Genomic DNA, 19,377 nt, shown 5'->3' on the forward strand with positions numbered 1-19,377 from the left:
AAGCAAAGCAGGTACAATTTTAGTAGATTCCCTCCCTGACTGCCCTGCACAGTGCCTGTGAGTTCCACCTGTAGAGATTTATGACTTTGGCCTAAGGCATACCATCTCAGGAAATGTCCTTTTAGAATCTAAAGCCCTCAGGAGGACAATGAATTGACCAATTATTTTTCATCTTACAGTTGGTAGAGAATCACAGTCTTAGAGATTCTCTATGCCAAATCATGCATGAACAGAAATGCCCTTTTAATATATTCCCAACAGGTAGTCATCAAGCTTTCACTTAATATCTTCATTGATGGGTAACTTATTACTTATCAAAGAAGAAAAGAAGAAATGAAGGAAGGAAAAGAGGAGAGGAGGAAATGTAAAAAGGGAGGAAGGAAAAAAAGAAAGGAAAATGAAGGAAAGAAAGAAGAAAAAGAAGAGAAAAGTAGGAAGGGAGAGAAAAAGGAAAGAAAGAAAGATAAAAGGAAAATGCTTTGTGCCATACATTATGATGAATGCTGAGGACAAAAATACAAAAAAAGAGAGGCAGAGGTGCCCTCAAGGAGCACTTATATTCCAGTGAGGGAAGATAACCCAGAAAAGGGATCTGAATTAGCTGGGATTTGGGGGAAGGGATGAAGGTACCTAGCACCAGCTGGAGAAGGCAGGTGAGTCTTGTGGAACAAGCTGTGAGAATGTTAGGTTGTTTCAGAGCAAGAGGGGATGAGGCACAGAGGAATGTTTTAAGATGAAACAGCAGAAGAGGGATCCAGAACATCTGGAAGAGGTCCAAAGGGATACCTCTCATTGTTAGGAAATATATTTTTCCTCTATGGATCCATGCTCTACTCCCACTTCTGCCCTCTGGAGCCAAGTAGAGGAAGAAGGAAGTTGGTCCATACCATAGTTTCACCTAAAGCTGACTGTGCTTGCTAACAAAAGAGCATTTAAGCAGTAACCAGACAAATGCATGTTCTTTTGTTTTATCATGACTAGTAGTATTTGCTATAGTGCTAGAGAGGAAGAGAACACAGGGCTTGGAGGGAGGAGATCTTCCTCAGTCAATCTTCTTTCCAGTGCCAAAACTTCTAGATCTTCCCTGTTGTAATCAAACAAGCAAAAACCACCTGTGAAGACTTTCTCCCCCTGACCCTTCCCATTAGAACAACTTCTGGTCCTTCCTTGCTGCCAGCAAGCCTGTTAAAGAGACAGATCTGTGAAAGCTTTGATTTACCCACAGTTTAATTAGAACCTTTGGGAGGGTTTATTGTATAAACTTTTTTTTTTTTTTTTTTTTTTTTTTTTTTTTTTTTTTTTGCTTGGTATTTCCTTTGCTCTATTACAAAAAAAAAAAAAAAAAAAAGTTCCCACCTCTGCTTTTACTTTTCTAATGCTAGTCATTTAGAGCCACCTCTATTAACCTACTTAATTGATTCTGAAGTCTTTACTTAAAGATTTCAACTTTTGGAGAGTTCATTACCTTGATAGTGGCTCAGTCAACTTTTTGAATCATACTAATTGTTGAGAAGTTTTTCCTTATGCCCAAATCTGCAACTCTACAATTTTCCTTTGTGGGAATCCCATTTAGAATGTCATAGAATCATAGCTCTACAGATGAAAGAGACCTTAGAAGACAAGGCTATCTTTCTTGGTGATAAATGAGGAAACTGAAGTACAAAAAATTTCAGTGACTCAAGATAACACAGGTAGGGAGTGGCAGAGACAAGATTCAAAGCAAGTCCTCTAATTCCAAATCCAATCCTATTTCCATTTGTCTTCAGTCTTGGTCCAAACAAAACAAGTCTAATCCTTATAATACAGCTAAATCCTGATTAGTGCAAATAATGAATCCCATGAAGTGGTCACATTATTTAAATCCCATCTCCATATATTTCCACAGAGTTGGAACCAATTACCATAGTTTACATAATTATGACTTTGAATAGTGTAAATTCAAATATATACAACCACTTCAGAGGATTCATTACTTGCGCTAATTAGGATGTTTATAAATAATGTGACCACTTCAGGAGATTCATTATTTGAATTAATCAATTGAGCTCAATTCCATCCAATAAACATTTATTAAGCTTGGCATTGTGCTAAGTAATGGAGATACAAATGAAAAAAAAAAAAAAGAAAAACAGTTCTTTCCCTCAAGGAGCTTGCACTCCAATGGGGAAAGACAACACACAAAAGAAAATTAAAAAGGGATAGAGAACTAGGAGATAATCAGTGTGGGAGCATGATGTTTCATACTCATGTGGAAATTAAGAAAACCACTGATTGTAAAGAAATAGTTGCTGAGCTTTCTATAAAAGACGACTTTGGATGCTATTTATAGCTCTGTTGCTCAGCCTTTCCATCTTTAACTCAAGACTTAGTGGTTCAGTGGTAAGAATAGTTTTAATGTGCCTCAGCCTAATCCTTTCTTTAGACAGGATATCTATTTTCAAGTGGATGTTTGTTTGTCTATATCTTTGTTAAAATGTGGTGCTAACAACTAAATAATGGGATTATCACCTCTCTTGTCATATTGAGTAAGATCCTGTCATCTGATGGTCCGGACTTGTTCCAACATTCAGGACAATCTCCTGTTTTCTTCAATGACTTTAGTAGCTCATTCAAAATGGAGAATGAAATTTCAGGTAGAAAACAGAGTCCAGAACCAGAGAAAAAGTAGAAGCTAGTTGTCAATAAAATGATGAAAGTTCAGAACCCCTGATTAGGAGCCTAGAAGTTTCACAAACAAAAAGAGCTATTTGAAGACAGAGCAAGGATCAAGGCTGGCAAGCAGTTGGAGAGCAGAAGCAGACACAGTGTGCTAAAAACTCATAGGTTGAAATTGAGGAAAAACCTTCAAGGAGTAAGATGCCTATTCTATTTTTGCTGTAATTAGGATCATTCACTGGCTCCCCCAGCCCAACCTCAACAAGGCTTTTTTTGTTGTTGTTTTGTTCTTTTTGATGAAGCCATAGGTAGTCTCTCTACCAGCATGTACAAAACTGAGGTTGGATAGGATTTGGGGATTAGGAATAGACCTTGAATCACAATTGATAATTCTGCCAGGTCAGATATGCAATTGATGTTGCAAATGAGCAGCCTTAAATTGGGAGAGCTTTCCTTGAAAGACTGTGATTTTAAGCTCAGCTCTGCAACCCTTCCCCTTTAGAAAGGCATTTGTTTGTTTGTTTGTTTTCCTCTTTAGAAAGGCAAATATATTGCTTTAGACCTTCTTATGCAGGTTGGTATTACTTCCTTGCTTTAGATCATAGATTTTGCAATGAAAGGCCCCTTTGAAATCAGCCAGCCATTGCATTTTACAGATGAACAAACTAAACCCAAATGAAGTAATTTGCTCAAGATGACACAACTTGTGAGTAGGACTCAGCTTCAAGTCTTAAAACTTCAAATCCAGGGTTCTTTTCACTACCCCATTTTATGTGTTTTCACTGATTTCATAAAAACCACTCCTCTGCAGTGAATAGGATTCCATGCTCAGAATCCTTCCAGTAAGGATGTCTCTGTGAATATGCATAGCTACTCTAGCAAGTATGGAATGATGAGTACTTTTCTGAATTGTATCTACTTTGTTTAGTATCTACTCCCATGTTTTTCCCATATTGGTCTTTAGCTATTTACAGGTATGGGTGATGGACATTTCTCCAGTGAGTCTGGGTGCTGCAGGCAGAGAGCAGCTGCTGAGAAGTCAGGAGGTCATTCTAGCTCTGATTTGCTTATAAAACTGAAAAAACCTGCAGGTCGTGTTAGAAAGGAGTCCACAAAAGCACCTGTGGCCATTTGCCTTCCCATCCCACTCCCTCAGTGTGAGTTTTTTTTTTCCCCTTTTTATTTCCATTTTGTTTGAGAGTCAACTAGTTCTTTGTTGTAGGCACTGAACCTGCAGAAGTGGAGATAAGACTTTCCTGATATAATAGACTCATGGGAAAAGAAAAGAGCTTGGTTTCTTTTTTTAGTTAAGGGAGACAACACAAGTAGAAATGAAAAGGTTATATTGTGAGCCACTCAGTTATGTGGCTTGTCCTGATGGGAAACTTTCCCAAGAATGAACAATGAATGACCAAAACAACAGCAATGGTGTCTGTAACAAGGAAACACCTTTAATTCTCAAAGTGCATCTTTTATGTTTTCTGTAAAGCAGCCAGTTCTTGTAGAGCAGCACAGGGAAAACAGCAATAATGATATTGTTTCTATAGTACTGTCAGGGCCCTCTTTGCTCAATTGCCAGTTTTAGGGAGGAAAGTAGCTGCTGTTTTCCAGCAAGCATTCTTTTTTCATGTCCTTGTCAAAATTGTTTTCCTTGGCACAGAATAAAGGCAGGATTTGGAGTCAGAGGACCTGTATTCATCTATATGGTTCTATAATCATCTATATGATCCTAGGCAAGTTACATAACCTCTCCAGGTTTAGGTAGTCTTACCTGTAAAATGAAGAGGTATGGGGAACCAATTACCACCTATTGAGAATTATCACAAATCTGTGTATCCAGCGCTTATCACTTTGTCAAGTTTTAGTTCTCTATCACCAAAAGCCCACTGGGCATCTCAAACTCAACATTCACAATATCACAAACAAAACTTATTATGTATTATTATATTATATATCTTTCCCTTAAACCTAACCCTCTACCTAATCTCCATATTTTTGTTGGAGATAAGACTAACCTTTTAGTCTCCCAGGCTTGTAACTTCAGTGTTATCACCTCTTCACTCTCCTCCACCCTATGTGTCCAATTAATTGCCAAACCTTGACATTTTTACTTCTAACATCTTCTCTATCCAGCCTCTTCTGTTTAAGAACACAGTTAACCACCTTCATTTGGGACCTGTCATCTCTCACCTAGATTAATGCATTGGCCTTCTAATTGGTCTCCTTGCTTAAGTGTCTCTCCATTCCAGTTCATCCTCTATAGAGCTGCCAAAATAATTTTCCCTAAGTTCTGATTTGACCATATCACTGTCCTACTTGATAAAGCCTTTTTTTTTTTCTGTTGACACTAGTATCAAATATAACCTTTTCTGTTTGGTTTTTGATGGCATTCATGATCTGGTTCCAGCCTATCTTTCTAACCTCATTAGATATTATTCCATTTCCATCACTCTAAGGTTCAGCCAAATTGGTATTCTCTCTATTCTAAACATGTAGTAGCCCATCTCCTATCTTCCTGTCTGCTATCTTTCTCAATATTCTCATATGTGGAATGCAATTGTTTTGGTGTTTTGTTTTTTTTTAAACTGTGCTCCAAAGATTCTTTCAGTTCGGTTCAAGCTGCAGCTTAAACATCACCTTCTACATAAAGACTTTCCTGCTTTACCAACCTTATCACTCTCCATCTCCAAATAGTTGATTTTTAAAAAGTACTTATTCTGTATATAGTTGCATACATACATCTTGTCTCCATCAAAACAATGGAAGTTCCTTGAGAGTAGGGCTTATTTCCATTTTATTTTTGGATCTGTCTTCCCATCATTTAATCTAGTTCCTAGAACATTTAATAAATATTTGTTGATTGAGTAAAGTTAAGGTCATTATTTGGAGACTGGCCCTCTCAACTAACTGCTTCTCAACTAACTGACTTAATAAGTTAGTTAATAAATTGGTTTTGTTCCTCTATTATGTTTTGAGGGGAAGTGTTTGTAACATGATATATCTGTGTCTATAATAATAATCTATTATACTATACTAAAAATAATAAAATTATAGAATTTTAAAGCTAAATAGATCTTTAGAGAGCAATAAGTAGGCTTAAGTAATTTTTTCAAATAAGTCAGAGAATTATTATGAGTGGGTGGTATTTCTCCTTTGAAAAGATTTTTTTTCAGAAATGGAGGCAAAGTAATATTTTTAAATGTTTCTCTTTTATAGTCTCACAAAAATCCTTCTAAAAAGCAAACCTCTTACTTAGTTAAAGGGTAAAGATGTGTAACTGTGTCCTCACAGAAGATGTAATAATGTTCAAGCTGTTTATCTTTGTAAAAATCTGTAAGGATTCTAGATAAACTCAAACTCTGTTTTCTTGTTATCCATTGTTCTGTGAATAAAGCTTTTATTGACCAGGCAAGATTGTCACTAGGTTATAAAGGCAGTTTCTGAGTCCAGCACTGTCCCTGGTTGATAGGAGGAGGGTATGAAAGACAACTGCTTTTTTTTCTCAACATGTAGCATAATAGAAAATTTCTAAGTCTTATTTAGTTAGTATGGTTTAAAAAAAATTTAACCTTAAATTCACCAGAAATTGTCATTGCCATTTTAGATAGTTCTAGCTCATTTGATAAGTATCATTATTCTTGTTCTTGCCATCCCAGAATGATAATGTGCATCCAACGGACAATAGGGGGTAATAAAGGACCTGAAGTAGAAGTGATTTGAGTTCATATATGCCTCTTAGATACTTCTTACTTTGTGATCATAGGCAAACTCTTCTGACACCAAGGTGCTTGCTTAAAGCAGGTGCCTGCTTAATACCTCTAAATATTTTCTTACATATTTGTGTTTGCTATTTTTAAAAAATTTTTTGCTCCAATATTCCAATTAGCTCTTGACTGGTTCATCGAAAAATAGGAAAGGAAGATATAGGGATAAACCGTAAGTCATCTGAAAAAAAAATCTTAGAGCCTTAGGAAACTACAAACTTTAAGAGTATCCAATGAGATATAATAGCAAAAAATATCAGTGCAATGGAAGATGACTTTTTAAAGTGTCCTAGTCACAGTGTCCATTGTGAGTGTTGTGTTAAGTTTTGGGTGCCATATTTTAAGAAGCATTTTAATAAACTGGAAGATGTCTGAAAGAGGGTGACCTAAGATGGTAAAGATGCAGAAAATGGCATAGACAGATGAGTTGAAAGAAATAGCTTTTTAATCTGGAGAAAAAAAATCTTAGCAGAGATATTAAAGGTTATACAGAAGAAAGATCAAATATGTTCTTTTGAGTACCAGAGGAAAAAATTTGGAAAAATGGTTGGAAATTTCTGAGAGAAAGATTTTAACTCCATCCAAAGGAAAAAAAAAAGATAATAATTAGAACTATTCAAAAGTGACATAGAATCCCTGGGAAAATTATGGTTATAGGATCACTAAAGATTATCAAGCAAATAGTTATATAAGAGCTATTGTAAAAAGAAAGAAACAATGAAACAAAGAAGCATTATTAAGATTTTCCATGTACTAAGCACAGTATAAGCATTTTACAAATATATCTCATTTAATCCTCACAATAATCCTGGTAGGTAGACACTGTTATTATCCTCATTTAAAGTTGAGGAAACTGAGGCAGAGATTAAATGGCTTCCTGAGGTTCACAAAGCTAGTAAATGAAGTTGGATTTGAATTTAGATCTTCCTAATTCTAGGCTCAGGGATTCATGGAACCACCTAGCTGGGCTCCACCTACCTTGGATTCTCCTCTCTCTTCAGAGTGGACTACATAACATTTGAGGTCCTATCTTTTTTTTTTTTTTTAATAGTTTAATATTTTATTTTTCCCAATTACATGTTAAATAATTTTCAATATTCATATAAAAATTATTGAGAAGGCAAGCCCTACATCCTGCACAGACTTAGATGGGAAGTTTTAGAAAAAAGTCTGATTGTGGAGTACGATGCCAGATACCTGTAGCCTCTGCTACTGGGAAGACTAACACTGGTGGATTGCTTGAGCTCAGGAATTCTTAATTATAATAGGGTTTAAGCCCTTTTGGATATCTACACTAAGTCTAAAACCAAGATAATGAGCCTCTGGGAGAGGAGAACCGCCAGACTATCTAAGAACAGGTGAATCAGCCTAGGCCAGAAAAACAGAGCAGGTCAATTTTCCATATGGAAGAATGGAATCATCTTTCTATCATGGAATCATTCATGATGATGGATCAGTGAGGGGCTATTATATATCTAGCCCATGTGAAATTGGAAGAACCAATCTCAAAATGAAACAAAAAAATCCAGATTTTTTTTTTCAAGGAAAAAGAGCCTCAGCCTGTTTATAAGATGGGGAATTACTTGAATGTTATATATATAAGGACAATGCATTGGTGAAAGTATAATCCCTAGACTTACTTCTGTTATAGCTTATGGAAGTTTCTAGTAAAAAGTAAGCACTCTTTACTGCTTCTTAAAATTCCTTATTTCATTTAAAACTCAGTTCCTCTGCTAGTTTCCACTTGAAATATTTCCTGATCTGATCAACTACTAAGGGCCTCTCTTCCTTCTTCCTGCACCATTTGTATTTTTTTTTAAAATCAAACTTATTTATGTTCATGTTACTTCCACTGAAAGAATGTAAGCTTCTTGAAGGCAAAGACTATTTCATTCATGTTTTTGAATTCCCAGCACCTGGCATAATACTTGACCCCCTAGTTGATGCTTACTAAGTATTTGTTAATTGACTGAAAATATCTTGAGCTTGAAATTGAAAGATTTAAATGGTTTCTGCTTTATCTCTATCTTAATTGCAGCTATCAAGAAAATTTTGGTATCTGAGCCAGTACTAGGCATGGGAACTAATTGTAATACCATTTTTTGAATAATTTTATTGAATTGGAAATTGAAAAAAGGGACTTTTGTGTGAATTCTTTCCCAAGCTTTCTTTTCAGATTTATTTCCTATTTCTTCCCTTCACAGACCAAATATTCCAGCCAATCTGATCTACATGTTGTTTTACCAGTTCAGCATCCCATTTCTTGTCTCCATGCTCTTTTCCGTGGTGAGAATGGATCTGCTCTCCATTTCCTCCTCTTAGAATCTTTTGGTACCTTCAAAATTGAGCTCAGATACAATCTCATACAAGAAACTTTTCTTTTTCTCCTGAGTTGTTAGTACTCTCTTTGTCCCAAATTTATTTTTACTTACTTATCTTTTTATATGTTTTATTTCCCAGTAGAATATAAGTTCCTTCAAAACACATACTGGTTTTCATTTTTGTCTTATATTATCAATACCTTTATATTATCAGAACCTTTTATATATTTCAACAGCTGTAACAGTTTATAACAAGTGTTTATTGAATTATTGAGTCATTTCAGCCAGATTTTCAAATACCTCATTATAATGCTATGAAATATTTTATTTACCTTTTTTAATCCATCCCATTGTTATGTTATCCAATATCTCTGATGCTACTTCTTAAGTCCCTTTTCTTTTCTTTCTCTTCTTGATGAAAGGCAGAAACAATTGGTCATTCTCTGAATAGTCATCTTCCAATGTTAGTAAGACAAGTCTCAGATCATACCATTGAAATTTCTTTAATATCCAAAAAGTTTTATTTTCTGAATCATTAATCAAAATTTTGAATGGCATTATGGTATAATGCACAGAAAGGCAGTTTTGGAATCAGTAAAGTCTATGTTCATATCTTGCTTCTGACACATGCTGGGCTAAGAGTTTAAATGGGGAAGCCATTTAAATTGTCAGTGCTCTAGGCAATTTCATGTCATTTTATGTTATAGATGAGTTGACTATCTACATCTAAGGAAAGCATTTGCACACTCAGAGTTCCTTATAGTGATGAAACCATGCGTCCAGACTGCTACTTTTCCCCTCTTATCTCCAACCACTGGTCAAAAAGGGAAGAAACTATTATATGATGTTCTTCTGAATTCTCTATAGATATTACATAGCAACATTGCTGTTCAACATGGTGAAGAATAATGTCAAAAAGACTAGGACAGAATCAAATAATCAGGAGGTTATAAATTTAGAAAAAAAAGAAGGATGTTAGAGGCCATTTAATATATCTCAATGAATGAAAAATAAAATATTAAGTATCCAAATACATGTCAAATGCTACTTTGTTAAGTATCAGGTAAATTATTAGTAAAGGAAAAGCAGTCTCCGATCTCTAAGAGTTTACTTTTTAATTCAGAAAGATAACACACTTATTGGGAAGTGGTGGTCAAAGGAGGGACATTTTGTTTTGGAAAATTACAGGAATGGCAACTGGAATCATAAGGGAATAGAATGACATACTCTGTCCTGAAGCGATGAGAATTTTTTTTATTCCGATTATTAAACTGCAAGAGCATAGAAGAGTAGAGGTATAAGAGTGCCAGCTGCCATGCTGAAAAATCCATTGAAGTGAAACATAGCTGGAGGCCTGGTCTGAATACAGTGGGACTACTGAGGCACCCCCTAATCAGGACAACTCCCTCATTTAACAGTTAAGGAACAGTGGGCTAGAGGTGATAAGAAACTTTTCCCAGTGTCAACCAGGTTTTAAATGGAATAACAGAGATACAAAACCTTTTTTTCCCCCCAGTAAACAGGAGCTAAGAGAGAGACATCATTTCCTCAAAGTCCCCTGAGCAAGCCAATTAACAGAGTTAGATTTAGAATGAAGAACTTAAGTAAATTCCATGTCCAATCCTCCATGATTTGTAGATTTTTGTTCTTCATCCTCCATCTTTACATCCTGAAAAATGAGCAATCCCCTTCCTCTCAGCTATTCCTTATCCTCATCTTGACATCTAGGACCTTTTCTCTTCTATTAACATGTAAACAAGTATTTTATTTGTATTCTTTTGGTAATACAGAAACCTTAATTCAGAATGTTCTGAAGGACTTCAGGAAGCAAAAGGGGAATGTGGATAATCTGAGTCCTTTGGAGCTGGCAAAGATGGCTGATATGATTGCAGAGACCATGCAAAGTTCAAATACGGAAGAGGTGCCAGGAATTCTGGGAGTTGAGGCTGAAGGAGAACAAAGGGAACAAGAAATGAAAGGGATCAACAGTCCAGAATCAAAAGACTACCAGGATGATTTGATGGTTGAAGATAATTTACAAGGTGAGAGGCCTTGCTTCTTGGATTGCTTTATGAAATAAAACCCCATGGATAGTCAATTAAATTTTCTATACTTATTTAGAGGGGGCAGGAGCAAGGTGGTATCAAGGTGTCAGTGAGAGATACAGGGTTATCTGAAACCTGAGATATGGTTTCTATTGGGGAGAAAGGGATTTGTGGTAATGATTTTTATCTGGTTGAAGTTTGCCGCTACAAGCTTTTTGAACAGGCTAAATCTATCAAAGCAATTATGTTGAAAAGCAAATTACCATCTCTGAGGATGTATAATTCCTTTGTGTAGTGTTTGAGGTTTAAAAAAATAATAGTATTTTGGATTCTGAGAGTGGATACTTTCATTTATGGGAGCAATAAAATGAAAAAGGAATTACTCCAGTTTTGTCTTATGCTATGGCTCCATGAAGTCGCCAAAGCTTATTCCCAGACAATAGCATTCTACTTGAGTTAGAAGGTCAAGTGAGATTCTCCTGGCCTTCTTTCTTCCAGACTGAGCTTCCTGATAAGCTGGTCATTGCTTAGATTTATTAAGGATTGGCATCTTTTTCTGCCATTCTTCTACCTGTACATCTTCTTTCTATAAAGGTCAAGGTCCAGGGAGTGTCCATTTTCCTGCCTAGAACAAAACCTGGCTTAGCTTCAGAGAGAAAATGTTTCCATTATTGGCAAAGCCAGCTGTATAATGGCATAAATTTCCATTGATCAACAAATGTTGATTAGATGCCTATACTCTAAATGTAGAGTTATACGAAGGAACTCATAAGACATGTTCCCATGTTCAAATAACCTATGGTAAGTCTTGAAGAAATTTGTTGTTGTTCAATCATATTTTAGTCATGTCTGACTCTTCATGATCCCATTTGTGTTTTTATTTTATTGTTGTTTGACAAAGATACTAAAGTAGTTTACCATTTCTCCAGCTCATTTTACAGATGAGAAAATTGAGGCAAAAATTGAGGTTTTAGCAACTTGCCCAGGATCACGCAGTTAGTAATTGTTTGAGGCTAAAGTTGAACTCAAGAAAATGAATTTTCTTGACTACATAGGCATGCATTCCATCCACCATGCTACCTAGCTATTTCTTGTGCTTGAAGAGCTAGAACTGTTTTTTCCACTATTTGTCATTCATTAAACACGTATTTGCTTTTTTTTATATTTAAATAAAAAATTTGGAGTCTTCCCATAATAGTAACAGTCTCAAAATCATTTATTATTTTATTACCCCGATATTAATACAAACATTAATTAAAACAATCCTCTCTATACAAATCCTCATAGCAAAAAGATTATGCATAGAATTTTAGACTTCCATTATATACAGAATGCTTTTATTAAAAAGCATATAATACTGTCAACAAGTAACTTTAATGCTGCCCATCTGAAAGCTTTTAATTCTGAAAAGTCAATTTAACAATGCTGTATGCTTGTGTTTAGGGCTTTATTTTATTATTGCATAAATATGAATGACTCTCAGGCACTCTGTATTTCTTGTTGGTCTGGGTAAGAAGAGTTAAGATACTAAGTTGGGCAATGATGTATGACTGGAAGTGGATGTATATCCCTTAGCTTCTCTCCCACTTGAATGAATAAAAACACCATTTCCTGCATCCCAACTAGATTTAGTTTATCTTTTTAATTACAACAGTTCATTTCCAATCTGCACTATAAGGGAATATGCTGTATGATTATCTGATTTAAATATGATATGACATCTTGCAGTGATATGAAAATGATGAGAATGTTGATAAGTTATTCATATCTTTTACAGGTAACAGATTGCAGGAAAGTGATGATGGAGTTGATGAGAAGGTAAAATCTCTCTCTTTTTTTCATTGTAATATTACATGTCATGGGGAGGTTTATTAATCCTGGGTTATGGCTGTAAATGATATAACAATTCTCCTTAGAAGCAAATCGGCAGAACAAATTAATGCTGCAGTTATCAGTTCATAAAACCACGGAGGAAATTCATTTTAAAAACATGTGACCAGTAAAAAAAAATGCATTATTTACACAGAACTGATATTGACTTTGGAATTTGTGCAGGGCTGTATGAGTTGAAGTCCATTCAGAACATAATGAATTTATTTTATTCTTTTGGTTTTGATATTCTCAAAAATGTAGTTCAACATTTTTTCCCTTTAGAGAAATCTTCAGCTGCTGTATTTGGCTAGATAATAGAAAACGTTTTGTCTATATTGGGGAAGTATTGCAGGGAGACAGAATATACTAAATAAACTAAAATATTACAAAAAGTAAGAAAATGTGATAGACATATTGGATGAATTATAAACTCATATTTGTATTCTTGATTTACATTTAAATCAATGAAATGTAGTACCTTAAATAGTATATATTAACTTCACCCTGGATCCTAATTTAAATAAGTGTTTTTTTTTTAATCAGATTGATCATTCTGCTTAATTTTCAAAATAATTTGAAAATGACTCCATTATTGTTGTAATTTTCTCTTGTTTTGTACAATAAATGTGTTGTAGCACATATGATTATAAAACAAATCCCAGAGTTTTACTTATATTTTGGGAAATGTGTTATCATAGTAAAAATAATATAAAACTGGTGATATGTTGAATTACTTCTTTTTTTCAAATGAGTCAAAAAGGTAGCCAGCCTTGTATGTTATTAGGTCATTTAAAACCTTTTGTGCTCCAATATAAAGTGGACTAGTTCTAGAGTCAGAAGATCTGAGTTCAAAATCACTACCGTATGTATGACTTTGTGTATTACTTGGTCTTCCTGGATTTCATTTCCTCATCTATATAAATCTAACTCAACTGGGAGTTAGATGACATTTGAAGTCATGTCTAATTTTAGCTCTATGATTCTTTGCATTCATGTTATTAATTCAATGTCTTCTAATCTTCTTTGAAGAAACTGATCTAAGTTTGTATACTCAACTGAAAAGAACTTTAGAGTTTAGGATGTCAAAGCTCATATGCAGAGATGTTCAGAGATTTGCCCAAAGTCAAACTGCAAGTGGCATAGCAAACTGACTTCAAATCCAGCACTATGTCATACTGACTCCTGGCATTAGTCAGGTGGTAGTGTTATCACAGCAGGAGTTAAAGATGGGCAGTTCATTAATCTATCAATTTAAATGGCTATGCATATCCTTGCAATGGATTTTTGTATTTCTCCTTATGTTCTCTTTATTTTCTAGAATAAAATGGTAAGGGAGACTCTGTGTCCTCATTTTCAAAATGGAGATGAAAATAAAACATATCTTCCAGGGTTATTGTGAGGATAAAAGGTTACATTTATTGTAACTCATTATAGTGAGGATAAAAATGATAATATTTATAAAAATTTTTGTAGACTTTAAAACGTTTTTAAAATGCTAACCCATTATTATTAGTTTAATTCTCTTTTCTATTTATATTTTCACTGAAATGAAATATATTATTGTGAATTTCCTGGGCCACAGTGCTTTCTTCTTCAGAAACTTGCTTTACAGTCGGCTTTTCTTTCATTCTACTAGGTAAAAGCTTTGGATACCCAACTGGGGAGCCTGGAGAATGAGCAGGAGATTCAATATCTGCCTGAAGGACTCCCTTCTGAAAAGCCCTTTAAAATAGAGACCAAAAAATCAGAAGATACAGAATCTTCCTTTTCCTCTGAAGAGGAGAATGCTGGGTTTGAAAATGTGAAAAGTAAGACCTATTCCCAAGAACTGACAGCAGAGAAGAAACCAAATGCTGACCCTGAGGCCAATGAATTCCTTCAGTTTCAAGATTGGATGCAGGGTACTCTGAAACAAGATGAAAGGCTTGCTGAAGGATCTCCCAAAATCCCTGGGGAAGGTTTACAATTAGAAGTGAAGTCTTCTGATGAGGAAGAATATGGTTACATTATGACAGAAAAAGAGTAAGTAGAAAACCCAAATTACTTATGTATGTGCGTATGTGTATATATGTATGTTTTATATGATATATAGGAAGCATGTACTATGACAAATTTTGTCATGTGAAGGTATTTGAGCTATATCTTTGGGGTAGGTTTTAGGAAACTCAAGTGATTTCAATTCAACAAGTATTTATTAAGAATCTATTGCTTGGCAAGTACTATGTTAATTGCTAATGACAAAAAAAATCCACTAATAAATGGTGCCCACCCATCAAAAATTCACATTCTGCGAGGCAGAGCTAAGAAGGGAGCAATATGTACACAAATAAGTAAATTGAAAATATATACAAAATAAGGATCAGGAAAGGCATTGTGTAAGGGGATGGCATTAATCCTGATCTTGAAGGGAGCTAAGAGTTATAAAAAGCAGTAGAGGGATGAGTGATCCAAGCATGGGGGACCATGAAAGGCACATGGGTTTGTGTTTTAGTTAAAAAAAATAAAAGACAATAAAACCAACTGTAGAGACTGAAGCTGATGCAGTAGCAATGTCAATATTCAAGATGATACAGTTTCTGTTTCTGAATTCAGCACAAGCTTTTGTGTCGCTGAAAGTTTGTTTCAGGTAGAAGGGAAATAGAGGAATTCATTATTCTCTTAGAGCAAGGCTGGGGGTTCCTTTTGCCTGAACTTGCTAAAAGTTCTGGTAGGTGATGTTCTAATAACTTATGCTATATGTTAGTTTCTTTTCCTCCATTAGAAGACTACAAGCTTTAAATATTTGACATCAAAGTATCCCAAATAGCAGGATGTGAGTCATGCACCAAGGGAGAAAAGAATCACAGTAACAAAGTGTTCTTTCTTCGATCTCATTTTGATCTGAAAGTAACACGAATAGGAATATAAACACCATGTACCCAACAAGTTAGAAGCAGTAGACCCCATTTTTGCAGGTTATATCACTAATGAATCTGACATTTGATGCTATATTTTATTTTTAAAAATATGCCATTTCCCTCCAAGCAACCAAAGCAGTATTTCAAAGCAAAAAAATACGTTCAGTAGTTCAGACATTCATTTTTTCCCTTTTCTTTTAAAAAGTAGACTGCATTTTTGTTAAGGTTGATCATCATATTGGCATTAGGGTAGATAAAAGAAATTCAAAAGTCATTGACTTTTCAATGATTTTGAGCAATGAGGAAAAAAAGTTTACGTGAAACCTAAATTTGTCTCTCTGGCAATAATTTCAAACATTTTTTTTTTGCCTTTCTCATTATTCCCAACAAGCATCTACCAGCATGTGTTAGTTCTTGCGGCATCCCAGCCATCAGTAATATCATTAGTAGAGAAAATGGTTCTATACCAGAATTGAACAGAAAATTTGTTGTGGTTTGGTTTTGGATCACATGGTGAGATGACAGCTTTTGCTTGAATTCTGATAGTCTAGAAATACAAGACTATTTACAGCTTTTATTGATTGTGTTTTAAGGATAAGTTCTAGTAGTCAAGAAGATCTTACATAAGAAAACACATTGACTTATTTTACCCAACAGGATCTTTCATCAAGACAGCTTTGATTTCTTCTCCTTTGTTAAAAAAATATGCATTTTTTTATCATTTGTCTCTGTCCTTGTGGTCTTTATTGTAGAAATATCATGTAATTTAATTCCATTCATTTCAATAAGTATTTATTGAGAATCTTTCATGTGCCTGACAGTGTGTTAGACACTGGATAAAAATAATTTTTTTGGATGACAAGTACTATTGGGAGAGTCAGGGAAAGCTTTCTATAAGAGAGAGTTCTTAATTTGATTTTTGAAGGAAACTAGGGGCTCCATGAGGAAGAGATGAGTAAGAAGAGATACAGATACCTTGTCAATTATTTTCATTTGACAATAACCAAGTCAGGTGAATATTTAATAAGCTATTAATGATTGTTATGAGTTATTAAAGCAGAGATAGATGCTCCTGTGATTAGATGTGATGATCAGTATGGAATATTGCTGTATTCATTTTAAATATTACTCTAAAGCTTTTTATATAGAAAAACCTTTGGAAAACAGGTTTGCCTCTATAAAATGACCCTTTACACTTTTTGTCAATTTGCTTATTTTGTGTAGCAATTAGGCTAAGAAGCCTCCTGTTTTAATATGCCAGGGCTTGAGGCTTGTTACTTTCTACCTTTCTGTGGTTCCAGAGAGATTGTAGTCAATGGGACAGATGTCAGAGGTGATTCATTCACTATATTAGAGTCTCTCTGTCTGCGCAGGCTTTGCATGTGTGGCTTGAGATGTCTAGAGCTGCAGGCTTTATTGCTGAGATGCTGAGTTTTAATTGTGGCTCAAAGTAGAGATGAACATCTCCATGTAATTCTAAAAGAAACAGATTTCTGATAGTTTTAAAGACTTGTCAAAATGGCAGCTGACTTGTCAAAAGGGAGAACAATAGATGACTCCTGCTGTTTGTCTACTGACCTTTCTGAAGCTTAGAGCAAGGCAATCCATACCAATCCATACTACACATCAGGGCTAATCTCACTAGTGAAATGACAGTTTCAGTGTAGGCAATTGTCTAGGAAAGCCTCTCAGGTGCTGCCTCAGCACTTCCTGATGGAGAGATGGATGTCAAAATGGACCTTTTCCTGTTGGCTGCTGGTGACTTTCCAGTAGAAAATGAAGCTGTTATTAGTGAGGATTTTTAGCATATTCCCACAGAGGAAAAGGTCTTTAGACCTGGATATTTAATATTTAAAATATCATTTAGAGGCAGAAAGCCATCATTTAGATTATATTGGCTTCCTTTTGTTTGTTTCTCCTTTGCCTTTTCATTTGTTTGCTGAATTCACTGTGAAAAGAATGTAAGGTTTACTTCTATAGTGTTTCTTTCTTTTACAACGGATGGTATTACAGCTGATGTTTTTCCATCACTGGTACCTACAGATCGTTGCCTTTATTAACTCAGTAGTAAATAAATTTAAATTTTCAGTTGGAGAGAAATCTAGGAACTCACTTTACAACTATGTGGACCAAATAATGGAATGCTTTAATAATTTAGGGGAGAAGAGGGTTGTGGATAGAAGTAATTAGAAAATGTCTCTATGAGTGAAAGATAATCTTGTACTTTAAAAAGAAAAAAAATAATTAGGATCATAATTATTTAATGTAATAATAACAGTAGCAATAATATTATCTAACATTTGCTTAACACTCACTATGCGCCAAGCACTGTGCTAAAGGCTTTACATTTATCATCTCATTTAATTCTCACAATAATCCCAGCAGATAGGTACTGCTATTATCTACATTTTACATATTTGCATATTTGATGATGCCAACCAGAATCTCTAAGAAAGAGATTCTAAGCCTGTGATAAAAATATTGATTTCAGGGGCAAAACAGATGTGAAAATAAATTGTATCTTTGTTTTCACTAACATTTCCTTTGATTATAAATTTAAAAAAACATTTTTAAAGGAATCATAGTTTTTACCAGCCTCGCAAAGGAATCTATGACACATAAAAAAATTAAGAACATCAGATCCAGACTGGACTTTAGAGTGGACTGTGATTTGGTCACTGGCATGTTCTGTATTTTTTCCATTAAAATTTGGTTGACAGAAAAATGTCTAATTTTTGCCAGGGCATCATACTGACTTTTACAGTTTCTAATATGATAGGATATGACTTAATGGCTTCCTATTTGCTTCAATGATTTGTCATTTTCACTTTTATCTTCTTTATGAACTGAAAGGCTTAGTTAAGACAGAGTAAGGAATAGGCTTTATACTCCAAGAAAGAATATTTTATTAACTTATGCTTTACCCATTTAATCTTAGGATGAGACGAAGAGATCACAGGGTAGAAATGTGTTTTGAAGCCTAGAATAAAATAAACAAAGGCCTGCTTTCTTCTCAGTAGAAAAGAAACCAGCTCTTACTCGGATTCAATAAATTTTCCAAAGATTTAGGGCAGGACTATAACACTCCACATATAGGCTTGTGGAACTTGGTGCTGGAAAGGAAGTTATGTAATATGGTAGAAAGACAACTGGACCTGGAAGCAGGAAATTTAGGCCTTAGTGTTAGTACTTATTTTGTGACCATAGTGACCATCTAGATTTTCCATCACTAATTCTGAACATAATAGATACTTAGTAATTCATTCAGATGTAGGGATGGATGGAAAAAGGCAGAAAGGAAAGATGCATGGATAAAACTGTGCCACCTTGGACAAGTTACTTATGCTAAAGCTGAAATAGAGCACTGGACTTGGAATCTAGAAGACCTGACATTGCCCTCAGCCACTTACTAATTGTAAAACCCTGGGCAAATCACTTAAAGCTCTCTCGATTTCCTCATTTGTAAAATAGGAATAATGTCACCTACATCCCAGGGTTATTGTGAGGACTAAATGAGATAATGTTTGTAATGTTTGCTTTGCAAACCTTTAAGTGCTATGTAAATATTTGTTAACTATACTAGTTATTAGTACACATGAATATTGATTATAATTGATAATAATAATTGATTCATATCAATTAAAAGATTAAGCTCATTACTTAAAAGTTTCTTAATTTGGAACACAAGATTTTGCAAAGCTCAATGTTGAAAATTATCTATGCATGTATTTGGAAAAATAAATTACTGTAATAAAATTATTTTTAAAATTACAAGATCTATCCTTTTTATTGTAGTGATTTTTATTTATTTTTAATATACACT

At 34.6% G+C, this 19,377-nt stretch overlaps 1 protein-coding gene across 6 annotated transcripts in view; it reads left to right on the forward strand.

The window, feature by feature from the left end:
* Positions 1 to 19,377, forward strand: part of PTPRN2 (protein tyrosine phosphatase receptor type N2) — a 1,470,018-nt gene that overhangs the window by 637,625 nt on the left and 813,016 nt on the right. For all 6 annotated transcript variants that reach the window (XM_074267305.1, XM_074267309.1, XM_074267307.1 and 3 more), the window contains 3 exons: positions 10,531 to 10,782; positions 12,563 to 12,603; positions 14,294 to 14,679. In XM_074267305.1, coding sequence (XP_074123406.1) covers positions 10,531 to 10,782; positions 12,563 to 12,603; positions 14,294 to 14,679 — 679 coding nt within the window. The remainder of the gene's footprint in view (positions 1 to 10,530; positions 10,783 to 12,562; positions 12,604 to 14,293; positions 14,680 to 19,377) is intronic.

The sequence above is a fragment of the Sminthopsis crassicaudata genome, chromosome 5 (genome assembly GCF_048593235.1).
Source record: "Sminthopsis crassicaudata isolate SCR6 chromosome 5, ASM4859323v1, whole genome shotgun sequence".
Classification (NCBI taxonomy): domain Eukaryota; kingdom Metazoa; phylum Chordata; class Mammalia; order Dasyuromorphia; family Dasyuridae; genus Sminthopsis; species Sminthopsis crassicaudata.